The sequence below is a fragment of the Scophthalmus maximus genome, chromosome 1, assembly GCF_022379125.1.
Source record: "Scophthalmus maximus strain ysfricsl-2021 chromosome 1, ASM2237912v1, whole genome shotgun sequence".
Classification (NCBI taxonomy): domain Eukaryota; kingdom Metazoa; phylum Chordata; class Actinopteri; order Pleuronectiformes; family Scophthalmidae; genus Scophthalmus; species Scophthalmus maximus.
The window spans coordinates 4,336,076-4,352,500 of NC_061515.1; the positions used below are offsets into that span (position 1 = coordinate 4,336,076).

The 16,425-nt window shown below is 44.4% G+C and overlaps 2 protein-coding genes across 30 annotated transcripts in view; both read left to right on the plus strand.

Annotated features, from left to right (window-relative positions):
• The window catches only part of LOC118310757 (plectin-like), a 122,178-nt gene extending 113,235 nt beyond the window's left edge, over nt 1–8,943 (plus strand). For all 29 annotated transcript variants that reach the window (XM_047333448.1, XM_047333446.1, XM_047333478.1 and 26 more), the window contains 3 exons: nt 726–7,769; nt 7,962–8,075; nt 8,234–8,943. In XM_047333448.1, the coding sequence (XP_047189404.1) occupies nt 726–6,881 (6,156 nt within the window). In that variant the 3' untranslated portion in view covers nt 6,882–7,769; nt 7,962–8,075; nt 8,234–8,943. The remainder of the gene's footprint in view (nt 1–725; nt 7,770–7,961; nt 8,076–8,233) is intronic.
• Nucleotides 8,944–9,902: 959 nt separating this feature from the next.
• macf1b (microtubule actin crosslinking factor 1b) overlaps nt 9,903–16,425 on the plus strand; it is a 30,261-nt gene continuing 23,738 nt past the window's right edge. The window contains exons 1-3 of the mRNA XM_035634042.2: nt 9,903–10,167; nt 10,264–10,322; nt 11,070–11,181. Of these exons, the coding sequence (XP_035489935.2) occupies nt 11,071–11,181 (111 nt within the window). The 5' untranslated portion in view covers nt 9,903–10,167; nt 10,264–10,322; nt 11,070. The remainder of the gene's footprint in view (nt 10,168–10,263; nt 10,323–11,069; nt 11,182–16,425) is intronic.

Consider the following 16,425-nt stretch of genomic DNA (forward strand, 5'->3'; position numbering starts at 1 on the left):
CAATTTCTATGGCTCAGAAAGCATAAAACAGCCAACATTATGCACATAAGCCAAATTTTTGGGTGCACCTAAATGAAAAAGTTAGGCGCACCAGTGCAACCAATGTAAAAAGTTAGTCTGGAGCCCTGTTACTGGAAACAAATTCATTTTTAATTTTACTTTTACGATCATTTTATTATTTATTATTTACATATACTTTACACACAGGAAGTAGAAGAGGATTATCATCTCCAGGAAAGTTAGTGAAGGCAGACTATATTCACACTAAAATGTCAAAAATGTTCATGCGAAAAAAGTTTATGCGATTATCTGTCCTGTAACAATTTACATTCACAATAATACCTTTAATGAGATTGATAGTTTTACAAATTTTTTTGTTTTATTTAATTTACATGGTCGCTTTGGACGACAGAAAAGACAATAGATAAAGATAATACAATGTTTTGTCTTTAATTTTGAATAAAGTTTTTTAAAATATATTTTATATAGGAGTAATAATAATAGTTAACACATAATAGAATTGAAAATCATATAAATAATTTATTGGGTGAATATTTAATTTATGTGCATAAGCAGAGTGCATTGTCAAGTTGAATTCATTACAAATGGTTTAAAACAATTAAATGTACACAATTTGAATGAATAATATGAAAACATTTTAATAATAATAATGTGTCTCAGCTAAAAAATGATTATAACTTGTTTTCTCTTGCTTTTTTTATCAGGTTGCTGATGCACAGCAGAAACAATTGGAACATGAGAAAATAGTGCTCCAGCAAACATTCCTGACAGAAAAGGAAATGCTTTTAAAGAAGGAGAAACTAATTGAAGATGAGAAAAAGAAGCTGGAGAGTCAGTTTGAAGAAGAGGTTAAAAAGGCCAAGGCTCTCAAGGATGAACAGGAACGCCAGAGACAGCAGATGGAGGAGGAGAAGAAGAAACTCCAGGCCACCATGGATGCAGCCCTCAATAAGCAGAAACAGGCTGAGAATGAGATGCTTAACAAGCAAAAAGAAATGCAGGAGCTGGAGAATAAGAGACTAGAGCAAGAGAGAATTCTTGCAGAGGAGAACCAGAAATTGCGCGAGAAGCTGCATGAGCTTGAAACACAGAAAGACCAACAGACCAGAGAAATTGTAACATTAGTTGAGACAACAAATACAGTGTACAATGGCAGAAATGCCAATGATATGGTAGACAGTGAGGAGAAGAAACCAGATCCATTGGCTTTTGATGGCATCCGTGATAAGGTACCTGCAAGCAGACTTCATGACATCGGCCTTTTATCCAAGAAGGACTTTGATAATCTGAAAAATGGCAAAACCACTGTGCAAGTGCTCGGTGAAACTGAGAATCTTAAAAGAATTCTTAAAGGAAAGAATTGCATTGCTGGTGTTTTGACACCAGCTAATCAAAAATTGTCAATCTATCAAGCATCGAAAGAGAAGAAGATTACTCCGGGCACGGCCATGGTCCTTCTTGAAGCACAGGCTGCCACAGGTTACATTATAGACCCCATCAAAAATCAGAAACTTTCTGTTAATGAGGCTGTCAAGGACGGCTTAATTGGCCCTGAACTGCACAACAAAATGCTTTCAGTTGAGAGGGCTGTTGCTGGCTACAAAGACCCATACACTGGTGGGAAGATCTCTGTCTTTGAAGCCATGAAGAAGGGTCTCATGGAGCATGATCATGCCATCAGAGTCCTTGAGGCTCAGCTTGCAACTGGTGGCATCATTGACCCTATCAACAGTCACCGTGTACCAAATGAAATGGCCTACAAGCAGGGACAATATGATCCAGAAATGAATAAGATTATGGAGAACCCATCAGATGACACAAAGGGATACTTCGACCCCAGCACTCAGGAATCTTTGACATATTCTGAGCTGATGGCGAGATGCACCACTGACCCCGACACAGGGCTGCTACTGCTGCCGATCACAGATAAAGCTGCTCAGTGCTCAAGTATGTACACAGAGGAGGAGACCAAAGATATGTTAAGCAAAACAACTGTGTCTGTGCCATTTGGAAGATTTAAGGGAAAGACGATCACCATTTGGGAAATAATCAACTCCGAGTACTTCACTGAGGACCAGAAGAAGGACCTTCTCCGTCAATACAAGACAGGCAAAATCACAATTGAAAAAATCATTAAAATTGTAATCACTGTTGCAGAGGAGAAAGAGAAGAAGAAGGAAATCACTTTCGATGGTCTGAGAGCAGCCGTCCCTGCCACTGAGCTCCTGGAATCAAAGATCATTGATAAAGATCTGTACAACAAATTACACAAGGGCAATAAGACAGTCAAAGAGGTGTCTGAAATGGAGCCTGTCCATAAAGCATTGAAGGGTACAAACTGCATTGCAGGTGTAGTCATTGACTCATCCAAGGAGACAATGTCCTTCTATCAGGCGATGAAAAAGGATATGATGAGGCCGGGGCCTGCCTTGATTATGCTTGAAGCCCAAGCAGGAACAGGCTACGTGGTTGACCCTGTTAACAATCAGAAGTACACTGTCGATGAAGCCGTCAAAGCAGGTGTTGTCGGCCCTGAGCTGCATGAAAAGCTCCTGTCTGCAGAGAGAGCTGTCACGGGTTTCAAAGACCCTTACACTGGAAAAACTGTATCTCTGTTTCAGGCGATGAAAAAGGATCTCATACCCAAGGAACAAGGAATCCGACTGCTCGATGCCCAAATGACCACCGGTGGGATCATTGATCCAGTGAAGAGCCATCGCATTTCACATGATGTTGCCTGCAAGAGGAATTATTTTGATGATGAAATGCAACAGGTTTTGAGCAGTCCCACTGATGAAACTAAAGGCTTCTTTGACCCCAACGCAAAAGAAAATGTCACATACTCACAGCTCTTCAAGAGATGTGTCACTGACAAGAAAACTGGTCTGCAGCTTCTTCCTCTTTCTGATGAAGCAATCAATGCAAAGGAGGAGCCAACATACACTGACGCCCAGACAAAAGAGGCTATGACTCAGGCAACTGTTGAGCTCGACTCTGGACCATTCAAGGGCAGGAAGATGACAATCTGGGAAATCATCAACTCTGAATATCTCACAGAGGAACAAAGGCTTGACCTCCTCAGACAGTTCAGGTCTGGAAAGGTTACAATTGAAAAGATCATCAAAATTGTTATCACAATTGTGGACGAAAAAGAGGCCAAGAAACAAGAACAGTCCAGCTTCAAGGGTCTCAGAGCCCCTGTCCCAGCACGCTCGCTGTACAATTCCAAGATCATTGACAAACCAACATTTGAGCTCCTCCAACAAAGCAAAGCAACACCTAAACAAGTCAGTGAGAATCCTGATGTCAACAAATACCTCCAGGGATCTGACAGCATTGCTGGAATCTACCTTGAGCCAACTAAAGAGAAAATTAGTGTTTATCAGGCTATGAAGAAAAAGCTCCTCAGACAGAACACAGGCCTTTCTCTTCTCGAGGCCCAGGCTGCAACTGGGTTCATTGTAGACCCAGTGAAGAACCAGTGCCTGTCAGTAGATGAGGCAGTGAAGTCAGGCCTTGTTGGTCCAGAGCTACATGAGAAACTCCTCTCTGCAGAAAAAGCAGTCACTGGCTATAAAGATCCATTCTCGGGCTCCAAAATCTCCCTCTTTGAAGCAATGCAAAAAGATCTCATCCTGAAAGAGCATGCCATGCCACTGTTGGAGGCACAGATGGTTAGCGGAGGAATCATTGACCCTGTAAATAATCACCGTGTCCCAGCTGACGTTGCATATCAGAAGAACATTTTCAGCAAAGAAATTGCTAAGACCCTATCTGAGCCATCCGATGATAACAAAGCTTACACAGACCCAGAAACTGATGAGAATATAACCTACAGACAGCTAAAAGACAAATGTCTAAGAGATGCGGACACGGGCCTGTACATTCTCCCACTCTCCAAACCTCAGTCTCCAACTGTTGTGGAGAAGACGTATCTCTACACGGAGGAACAAACACAGAGTGACCTGACCAACACCGAGATTGATATTCCAATTGAAGGCCTTGCTGATAAATCATTGAACCTCTGGGATGTCATGAACTCAAATCTGATTCCAGAATCGTCCAGGCAGAAGCTTATGGATGAGTATCGCTCCGGTCAAATCACCAAAGAGAGAATGATCATCATTATTATTGAGATCATGGAGCAGCGAGAGATTGTTAAAAATGACAGTCCCTTGTCGTATATGACTCTCAGGAGAAGAATAACTATTGAGGAGCTCTACAGTACCCGCATCATTGACTTGGAGACATACAACCTCCTTAAACAGGGCAAGAGGAACATCAGTGACATAATGGAGATGACCAGTGTGAAACAGTATCTCTATGGCACAGGCTGTGTTGCTGGAGTTAAAACTGACTCAAGCTCCAAAATAAGCATATACCAAGCAATGAAGAGAGGTTTTATTAAACCAGAAGTAGCCATGTGCCTCCTAGAAGCACAAGCCGCTACGGGATTTCTTGTTGATCCGGTAAATAACGAGACACTCACCGTTGACGAAGCCGTTCGTAAAGGTGTTGTCGGACCTGAGATACACGATAAACTTCTGTCAGCTGAAAGAGCAGTCACTGGATACAAAGATCCATACAGTGGGAAAATCATATCTCTTTTCCAGGCCATGAAAAAGGATCTTGTTCCAGAGGATTACGCTCTGAAAATGTTGGAGGCACAAAATGCCACTGGTGGCATTATTGATCCTGAGTTCCAGTTCCACCTTCCAGCAGACATTGCCATACAAAGAGGTTACATCAACAAGGAAACCAACGAGAGACTGGCCAGTGATGTGAAAGGTTTCACTGACCCCGTCAATGATGAGAAGCTATCATATGCACAGCTGCTCAAGAGATGCAAGCTCGATGGTGGATTGCGCCTCCTCTCCCTGGGAGACAAGAGGCTGACATTCAAAGGTCTGAGGAAGCAGATCACAATGGAGGAGCTGCTCCGCTCGCAAATTATTGACCAGCTGACTGTCACTCAACTGAATGAAGGTGTCATCACAGTGGAGGAGGTGAGCAAGAGGCTATCAAAGTACCTGGAGGGCACGAGCTCTATTGCTGGTGTGTTCTTAGAGTCCACAAAGGAACGTCTATCAATTTACCAGGCCATGAAGAAGAACATGATTAGGCCAGGCACTGCCTTTGAGCTCCTTGAGGCACAGGCGGCCACAGCCTATGTCATTGATCCAATCAAAAATCTGAAACTGACTGTCCATGAATCAGTGAAAATGGGAATTGTAGGTCCGGAGTTCAAAGACAAGCTTCTCTCTGCTGAGCGCGCAGTGACGGGATATAGAGATCCTTATTCAGGCAAGACAATCTCCCTGTTTCAGGCCATGAAGAAGGGGCTCATCCTAAAGGATCACGGCATCCGTCTTCTGGAAGCCCAGATTGCCACTGGTGGAATCATTGACCCAGAGGAAAGTCACAGGCTGCCAGTTGAGGTGGCCTACAAACGTGGCTTATTTGACGAGGAAATGAATGAGATCCTGACAGATCCATCTGATGACACCAAAGGTTTCTTTGATCCCAACACTGAGGAGAACCTGACCTACCTCCAGCTCATGGAGAGGTGCATCACTGATCCCGACACTGGCCTGGTTCTCCTACTGTTGAAAGAAAAGAAGCGGGAGAGGAAGACCTCCTCTAAATCCTCAGTTCGTAAACGCAGAGTTGTCATTGTGGATCCAGAGACAGGCAAAGAAATGACAGTGTACGAGGCCTACAGGAAGGGACTCATTGACCATCAAACCTACTTGGAGCTTGCTGAGCAAGAGTGTGAATGGGAAGAGATCACAATGACCTCATCTGATGGCACTGTCAAATCCATCATCATCGACAGGAGGTCAGGGAGACAGTATGACGTTGATGATGCTCTGTCACGTGGCCTCATTGACCAGAATGCTCTTGACACGTACCGAGCCGGACATCTGGCGATCACAGAATTTGCTGACATGCTTTCTGGAAATGCGGGAGGCTTCCGTTCACGATCGTCCTCCTTCGGTTCCACCACCGGTTCCACCTACTCCTCTCCCATGAGCCCCATACCATCCATTAAAGCACCTGCAGTCATATGGAATGACCCATCAGAGGAGACTGGCCCCATAGCTGGAATACTGGACGTGGACACGCTGGAGAAGGTGTCTATCACTGAGGCAATGCACAGAAACCTAGTGGACAATATCACAGGCCAAAGATTGTTGGAGGCCCAGGCGTGCACAGGAGGAATAATCGATCCCACAAGTGGAGAGAAATTGTCAGTCACTGATGCTGCAGAAAAGGGTCTTGTGGATAAAGTCGTGGTCGATCGCCTCAGCCTCGCTCAAAAGGCATTCAATGGATTTGAAGACCCGAGAACCAAAGTAAAGATGTCCGCCTCCCAGGCTCTAAAGAAGGGCTGGTTATATTATGAGGCTGGCCAGCGTTTCCTTGAGGTCCAATATATAACTGGTGGACTTATTGAACCTGACGTTGAGGGCAGAGTGTCCCTTGATGAATCCATCAAGAAGGGCACGATTGATGCCCGCACTGCCCAGAAACTGAGAGATGTCGGTGCCTATTCTAAATACCTAACGTGTCCCAAAACGAAACTGAAAATCTCCTTCAAAGATGCCATTGACAGAAGTATGGTCGAGGAAGGATCCAGCCTGAGGCTGCTGGAGGCCTCCTCACAATCCAGCAAAGGCCTTTACAGTCCGTACAACGTCAGTGGCTCTGGATCTGCCTACGGTTCCCGGAGTGGTTCGAGGACCGGATCCCGATCAGGCTCCAGGAGAGGCAGTATCGACGCCGGCTCTGGCTTCAGCATGAACTTCTCATCCTCCTCCTTCACATCCTCTTCAGCCGGCTACAGCCGCAGATTCTGATCAGCTCCCTTTCTTTTCTAACAACTCGTGACACAGAACCAACAAAAACTAATGCACTTTACTGGTGCATTTCTCACAGGAAAAAATAGTTACAGTAACAAAGAAAATATAATTTATTTATTCTGCCCTGCATGTGGTCACGATTGGCTATTGATTTTTTTTTTTCACATATAACAGATGTCTACACATTTGACTCACACATGGAGACATAACCAAGCATTGCTAAATACATAAAATATTAATTTCCTTTAGTACTGATTGCAGTCAGTTTATATTTTTTCAAAGCAAAGCATGAAAAATTAGCTGTTCTTTTTAAAGTGACTATAGTTTAAATTTTTCACCTTAAAAAGTAAAATTTTGCTTTCTCAAACTAATACATAATGTGTGTCAAACAGAAATATTTTTCCAGTATTCCTTGTTACCTTAAACATTCAAGAATATTCGTCTATTTTTTATCTTTTTCGACAGTACTATGTAATGAGATACTGTATGTCCACGTAGTTGTAATGTTTTTTAACAGATCCTAAAATACATAGATGCCTTCCACTTTCTGAATGTTTGTATAGAGTATGGACTGATTTGTGCTAATGTTTTATGTGAAACTTTGCCTGGGTAACTAAATAAAATATCCAGTGTGAGATTACAAATGAGACTCTTAAAAAATACAACACTGAGAAGAAGTTATACAGACTCTTCCGTCAATAGTTTCACATTTGTCATTGCTTTGTGCTCATTTATACTCAGTGGACTTAAGCAATTTTTTATTTTTAGTTCATTACATCATTGTTTTACTGCTAAGTTCTGAAATCTTCATATTCACCATCACTCAAGTGTTCCTGATAAATCCCAAGACGATGACAGACCCGCCTCCCGTTATTTTTGGTTCTTGTAAGTTGAAATGAGTTTCATTCATTTTTTTCTTTATTTCTGTTGCTTTCATCATTTAGCCACGTCCCCTCCCCCCCCCCCACACACACACACACACACACGACCATCACGGTAGTACTGGTGAACTATGTCGTTTCAAAAATTTCCAAATTACTGCAAACTGACTGTTGCGTATCCTCTTGTTTTTGACAGTTGCGTCAGTCCCTTAGACAACATCTGGGCACAGACGCTCAGTTGGCCCGAGCGTACGATCCCCTCGACTTGGATGGACTCGTGAGACCACATCGTCCTCACGCAGTGACACAGGTACGGTGTTTGACAAAATTCAAATCATTTTTTAATTTCAGTTGAAAAAGATGAAGCTAAGATTTTCATCCAGATTTTGTTATTGATTTTTTTTTTCTCGCTGCATCGTCTATGGTTTATTTTGATTTTAATTCATAGCCATTTTCTTTTGTTTCTAGATCTTCCATTGAGCATGTCCATTATTTCCATTACATTTGAAGAGAGCTGAGGCTGAGTCAACCTGACTTCATCTTGGGATGCCTTTCTAGGAACACACTCCATTCATGGCCCCTTTTTTCATGTATTTATTACTTGAGTGCTCATAGTGATATTTATGTTTTTTAAGGATTAAAAAAAGCACATCTTCATTTCACTTGTCTTAAGTCCACTGAGTACATTTTTGTAAAATCTCCGACTGTAAATTCAGTTCAGCCAAAGGACGAATTAGAGAAATTTGGAGAATTGACACATTTGATACAACACCACATTGCATGAACGTACGTATCATTGAAAATTATTTCTTTTGCCAACTGAAAAAACAGCTTTAAGCTTTATTTTGCTTACAGTTATTTTTCCACAGCAACTATTTCTTTTACCCTTTGTGTTTTACATCTGTAAATCATTTTACTTGTTTTCACCATGTTTTTTGATATATTAAGTATTTGCCTTGCATGTTTTATTAACTAGGATATTTGGGAAAAATCTTGATGTAAAATAAAGACAACCGCAGATATAACCGGGCTGATTTTAATATTGGCGATATATGAAAATCACAAACTAACTGGTTGGTTTTGCTTATGGGGCAGATTTTTGCTTTGAATGATATATTGAGTGGATTAATTTTTTTCTGAACATAACACTGTTGTAAATAAATATGCTCTTAAGAGGCCTTCTTGTCATCCATATATTGATACTCCACGCATCTGAACATATTTCTAGTTGTAGAACATGTTTTTTTTTCAGAATGGATCACCCATGACACATAACCAAGTCAAATAAGATACTTCACATTATGCCTGTTTTCAATCACACCTTGTTTAAAAAAAAATAAAAGCAAAATAGTGTAGCTAGTGCTTTGTGTTAATATATAAGCAATACATTAAGAAAAATTAATGGCTTGATGTTTTATTCTTTTTTAAAAAAAAATACAGCTTTTATCGGTGCAACAACATCAGTTTAAAGTCAGCACAAATCACTGTTTTTACTTTTTCCCCCTCCCCAATGCCCACCAACTCACCCCATGAGTACACAAATACAACAACAACAAAAACAGACTAAAAACATTAAAAAAAGAACATATGGGAAGAACAACAATAATCACAACACGGAGAGTCGTTGACAAAGGTGGATAAATAAAAATAAACAGCTGCAAAAAGAAATAAATAAATATCAAAATAAATGACCGCGTACAACAATAAGAACAAGAATTTAGCAGTGAACTAGGTCAGGCTCAGGATATATGGCGTGATGCCTTACACATCATGTGTATGAAGAGTCATATGAGCATTGTAAACATGTCACGGAGCACCGCCAACAATATGACGTTCCATTCTTTACCACTGCATTGAAAATTGCGTGCCAGTGGTTATGAATCTTCCCTCTTGGGGGGAAATAAACTGCAGTTGACCACATGAGGGCAGCATTACACTGACCCACACTCACTCCCCGAGAAAGCAAGTGAACCGGGCGACACCCGCTCTATTTCATCACATCATGAACTCACCGAGCTCGATGTTCACTGAAATGATTAGGTGATGGTCTGACTAAGGTTTTAGGTTATTATCTTAAAATTGACATGACTTAAAATACACAGTTTGAGTAGCATGGTCTGGGCTGATACGTGGTTAAACAAGCATTTCCATATTGGACTGTGATGTATTGGCATATGCTGGACAATGTCCACACGCGTCTTCACACCCAGTGCCTTTCTCCTACATACACACTGTCCATCATTTTTGCTCCGTGTACCAACAAAAATTAGCCGCCGGGTTTGACGGACGGGCCGGCCAGCAGAGGAGACACCTCCCAGAATTCTTCGCTCAGCTCCCTTGACTCCTCGGATCTGACCTCTAACCCCCCGGCTCTGGCCACACCTGACGCCTCAGGCAGGGAGGTAAGACCACGGAGAGCAGGGTGAAGACCGTTAAGAAAGTAAACGGTAAAACTATTGTAAGGATTATTTTGTATTTCTCTCCAATGTCTCTTTCAGGATAAAGAAGGGGCTTTGTTTGGATCAACAGCACCCACATCACGAGATCAGACGTATGGGTATGCTAATGTATAAGACTGCCTTTAATTCTACTTGACATTGCCCCAAGTGGTTCATCACGTATCGTAAAGGCACGTTTGAACAAATCCCATATTCCAAGGGGGGAACTGTAAATCCTGTGGCCACCAACAGTCCGATTAAGCGGAACACAGCCTGCGGCGACAGTCGGTCGGCTGGGTCGGCGCTGTAGACCAGTGAGACAAAGGCAGAGCTATGAGTTGTGAAGCAACTCATTCAAACATACTGACACAAGAAAAGTGAGGTTCCAGCCCAGCGGACACGGAGCAGATTCCTCCCCAGTGAGATAATCTGGTTACCTGGTTATATCATAGGATGAGGAGAAGAATAGAAGAAGAAGAAGAAGAATACTTGAAGGATTTGTTTGGGTCTATACTTTGCGTTATTGCAGCGAGGGATCTTCCAAATTTCAACAATGAATGTAAAAACAAGTTCACAAATACCAGTACATCCTATCACTATCATTTCGGTCAGACAACAAGCCACAGATTGTAGCTCAGACTCATTTTACGAAAAAAGTAAATATGATGGTGGATCATGAATTATAAAATACTCAACAGACCTGAGTGGCTTGATGGAGTCTCCACACAAACTGATAACAACGGCCACGTGTGCAGAAGAAAACCCATAATTTAATCAGACAGATCATAGAAAATGGAGTTGTATTACAGGAACATATGCTCTGTGGACTGTATGATCTGTGTTTAATTTATTACATTCTGTCTCAGGATGGACGTGGAGGACTTGAGCCAATGGCAGAGTGAGTTCAGGGGTCAAATCAGAGCCCTGAGACAGTGGCTGAAGAGCATGGAGATGAGGTTACCACCGCCGGACCCCAGGGTCAGTGGAATCTGTCTGTCTGTCTGTCTCTCTCTCTGTGTCTGTCTGTCTGTCTCTCTCTGGGTGTGTCTGTCTCTCTCTGTGTCTGTCTGTCTGTCTGTCTGTCTGTCTCTCTCTGTGTCTGTCTGTCGTCACTATGTCTCTGTGTCTGTCTGTCTCTCTCTGTGTCTGTCTGTCTCTCTGTCTGTCTCTCTCTGTGTCTGTCTGTCTGTCTGTCTGTCTCTCTGTCTGTCTCTCTCTGTGTCTGTCTGTCTGTCTCTCTCTGTGTCTGTCTGTCGTCACTATGTCTCTGTGTCTGTCTGTCTGTCTGTCTGTCTGTCTCTCTCTGTGTCTCTCTGTCTCTCTCTGTGTCTGTCTGTCTGTCGTCACTATGTCTCTCTGTCTCTGTCCCTTCTTCCACACATCCCACGTCCTCTCACCCGACTCTCTGTGCATCCCGCCAAGCTGGTCCAAGCTGTTCAATCCTTGCAGCTCTGTACTTGTAGCTGCAGCCTTGTGTCGAGCTCAACGCTCATGTCAGCGTGAGCTGCTGACTGATAGTGACCCTGCTCACGTGCTCGTGTTTAGTCGGTGGAACCGTGGACTCTATGGTTTTTTCACCATGTTAGCGTGATGTCATTTGTATTAAAGACACAGGTTCAACTAAGGCTGGGTCATAGGTCATGAACTCAAAGTGTAAATCAGTGTTGCCCTTTGTTGGCGTCAGTTTGAATTGTCTGGACAGAAGAATGAACAACACTCAAAGTAAAGTCAGTGAGTTATGATCGACTCTTTCATATATTTTGAAGGCCTAACTATTTCTATCTATCTCTCTATCTAACTTCTATTTTACATCAACACAGAATTTAATTGAGCAGTACGGGGGGAAGAAAGAGGAAGGGGATTGTGGAGGTCTTTCAAAGTGGGACGGACACCGAGGTGGTCTCGCTCCTCTCCTGCAGGGGGACCTCTTTGGGCCACGGGGGGACAGCGGGGCCTTTTTCAGGAAAATCTGCCTCTTTTGTGCACCGGCGCGGACGTCCCGACTAGAGAACAAGTGCTTGGCAGTGTGAAGGCCCTCTCGCACACATGAGCGCCCACGCTGAAAGGCCGTTAGACTCAGATGGTAGGAAGAGGCGGAGGGGGAGGGGGGGAGAGGGGGAGGGGGGGGAGAGGAAGAGCCGGATCTTTAATGGCGAGAGCACTCGGATCGAACTGCGGAGGCCTTTATTGAACACAACGCTAGATGTTTCTCTCACACAAGCATTTATACCCCCCCCCCCCCCCCCACCCCATGTGTACTAAATCGAGTAATGGTGTTTTAAAGTTATCACTTCTTTCAAAAAGCCATAGTGTCACTTCTTCAAATGCCAAGCTTGAACGGCAGAGGAAGAATTCATGTGGTCACAGCAGGTCAGCAAGTTGAAACCTGTTGCCTAGGATCCTCCCGTCAGTTCTGAGTCAACCAATCGGCTGTCTCCAAAACGGCTCTGCGCTCTACAAGTCGGACGTTATTGAACGTTGCTCATTCCATCAATGGGGAAACGAAAAACAGTCACATTGTTTTATTAATTTTTGAATCGTGTGGGTTTTGTGGCTTTGTCAATGAAATAAGGAATTCGGCCCTTTTTTAATTATCCATTGCACCGCACCATCGCAATGGACCCGATCCATCCGGCTCTGCGGTGACGCACGATGGCGAGGTGATGATTTATCGGCGAGAGGATGATATTCGCTAAATACACTTAGTGAAGGGACTGACCTCACCTTCTCCAGCGAGCCGTAAATCAATTACACAAAGGGATCGAGGGCGTTTGATGTTTTTACTGTTATTGAAAGAAATGGCCCGTCCAGTTATACGGTCCCATTAAAGCCAACGCGGTCCGTTGTCGCGAGGGAGTGAATGTTCGCGCCGTCACTTGATTGAAAGGGACGAAATACGATCCGCGCTTGAACCCGTGCGACCTCTGGAGAAACTGAGATTTAACACAAGCACTCGTACACCGTGAGCGTCTCTCATAGTTTGTACAAATTAAATGATTTTCTTCTACACGTGTTGTCGGTGTAAGAAAGGGGCGAGCGCCCCTGTACCCCCCCCCCCTCCCTGGCATGCGAAGATGCACAGGCACGTCTCATCACGTCATGAAAAAGCCCGAACGCTTTGAATCCGACCCCCCGGCAGGAGTGTGTGAAATGCGCGGGGGCCACGCCTTCATCGTACTGCATCCGACCACAGACCTTTGTCATGGTGATGGTGTTGGTGGGCTGCACTGCTGGTCCCAGTCTGGGCCTTCGGGACTCGTTAGTTGAGCAGCGTTAATGAAGACATCCCTGAGCAGCCCCCTCCCCATACATATATATATGTATATATATATACACAGACCCTTCTACAGTACACAGGAGAGAGACACACACCTGCTCCTTAACACAACACGAGACACTGACACGCCTTTAAACTGGTTGTTTGTTTCCCACGAACACTAAACACATGAGCCTCAAATTGGAGGTTGTCTCGCATGAATAGAAGATTGCAAACAGAAAATAGAATGTCCTTTCTGAATTCTTATCCTGTGGACCAGGAAGAGCTTATTACGAATACATGTTTTAATAAAGGAATACATCGACGAGCAAGTCAACACTTCACACAGTGCACATTTGGCAAAGTGACTGCATTATTGAAAATCTTTGAAAAAAAGCTCATAAAAACTAAATGAGGATGTTTCAGCTACTGTATATTTTTCTTCAGATCTTTTGATACCACGGTATCCCTTGTTAGAGACGATGTGTAATAATGGCTAACACTTCTCCATCCAGGCACATATCCTATATGTTATAGGCCAAAACTACATCAATCAAAAACACATGAAAGTTGAAGAAATATGACATCCATGTGCTCAACTATGTGCTAAAGGATTCGGTGCAACAATATGATCTACAATCTGTTTTATCAACACACTTTAAATAACAGCACTGGATGGGGAGTGAGGTGTGGCGGGTGCTCCCATTCCCAGTGAAAAAAGTTGTTCAATTCAAACAGCGGAAATCATGATTTGGTAACATTGCATCCACATATTTGTATTTATGAAGAAAATAAACGCGACGTCAACTTGGTGTGAGACAAAATGCTTGAATGAGATGAAGCCTTAGTGTAGATAATTCCGGTCTCACTCACGTCTTAACAGATATTAACAATGTGCACGCAAATTGTTTAACAGCATCCAGTTATTAATTCATGTGAAATCAACCCATTTGGGACGTCGCGGCTGGTATCGACGAGGGGGAACTCGAGCTCATCTGACAGGGCTGGGGGGGTGGGGGGGGGGGGGCGAGACGATGATAATGTTTCAGTCATGACTCCGTCGTCGTGCAAGAGAGTGGTCGAGAACACAAAGTCCTCACCGGGAGTACCGGTGGCATTAGGATGTGTGTCGCTAACAATCTTGGCTGCGTCAGTCAAACTAAGGTCACGGGCTCTTCCTTCGACGCCCTCCCTCCCTCCCTCCCCCTCCTCCTCCTCCTCCTCCTCCTCCTCGTCCCCACTCAATGCCCATGACATTCTTCCCATTGAAGCGTCTCTGTGTTTCTTAAACGCCTCTGGTTCCCCCGGCGCCGGCGGCAGATGCTGCGTCCCGGCGAAGCCTCGGTGCACACAACACACGACTTGACCAACAGGCCTGGCCGGGGCCCAGGAGCCGGGCGGAGAGGGGTCACCGCCTCTTCGTCCCCCTGCTCTCTGTGTCTGACAGCCAGGAAACATGGTGCTGCTGTCACAACCTTTGAGAAGGGGGGGGAAGGGGGCAGAGCTTGTTTTTTCTTTGCAGCAAATCAACCTACAGGACAAATGAATATAGAGGAAGTGTTTGATAAACTACTTTATTCTGACCTAAGGATTAAGTCTTTTCGATTGATTGTATTTGTCTTTTCTCTCTTGCTTGCTTGGCACTCAGGGTACTTTAGGTAATCTCTCCCATAAGAGATTTATTCAGTTTTATTATCAGTGTTAATGTGGGGGGGGGGCTCTTCCTGCATTGCTTCACGTCTTCCTGTACCCGACGTGAAATGTGGGACTCCCAGCTGAGGAATCCTCTTCTTTTCCCGTGCGAGCGGTGGAATCAAAGGCGTAGCTGATGACGTGGTCCACCTCCTCTCCTCCTCCTCTTCGCCCACGACTGTAATTTTCCAGTTTCCAGGCAGCGCAGCAGGGTCGGGGCGACCCGGCGGGGGAAGCCCCCATCCTCCTTTCATCCTCTTTTTCTCTTGGACGCAAACGTCCTTTGGTGATAAATGACAGTGTGCGCCGCTGAATGGTGCCCCCCCCCCTCTTCTTCTTCTCTTTTTTTTTCATTTCTCATGAAGAGGGCTAATTACCATGCTCTGTAGAGGAGCCACTGAGGTCTTATTTAATTTCAAGGCCTCTTAAAGAGGTTGAGGAGGAGGAGGGGGAAAAAAACAAGCCGTAAAATTCATCCTTTTCCCCTCTGGTCTGGACCTGTGATCAGATTTAGTCTTGGACTGGACGCTCAATTGGACTCGCATTCATTTAGAAACTAGCTTTATTCCATCTCCCCGCCTGTGTCCACTCCACTATTGTGTGTGTGTGTGTGTGTGTGTGTGTGTGTGTCGGAGGGATAATGAGGGCCTGCTGAGGGGAAAGACGAGCCGCCCTTCTCACCCCCGGTAGCAGCTTATTGCATCACGGCAGAGTTCGTTAGAGTTTTTCCTGAGAGCTCCGAGGAGGCTCTATGTACAGTGCACCTACTGTGAAATGGAGAGGAGAGAGTTTTGGCACAAAAAAAAAATCACTTGATTAGCACAGAAGGGGGCTGGAGGATCCAGAAAGCCGGGGTCGGGTGTCGTGGCTCTGCAACAATGTCTTCCTGGCAGAGTGTTTGTCTCACCGCCGCCAGTTTCTTTCAGCGGGGACGGGGAAGAATGTGGGACCTTTACTCGCTCATTAAACAGCCGAAGACATTAGCCCCCCCCCCGACCCCCCCCCCCCCTCCCCGAGCGACCCGATGAAACGGCGATCAGCGAGTTTTGCGAATCTTTCGACAGGCAGCCTGTCAGCGGAGGATGCTCACGTGTGCCATTTTCCCTGTAACATCTTCGGGACTGTGAGATGACTACAGGAAATATATTGTTCGGGGGGGGGGGGGGGGGGCAAATAAAGACGGGAGCACTGGAGTACTCAGGGGTTAAATAACTTGACCCCGCAGGGGTGATTCTATTCAATTCACCCACTCTTCTCATTGGCCACAGCCACAG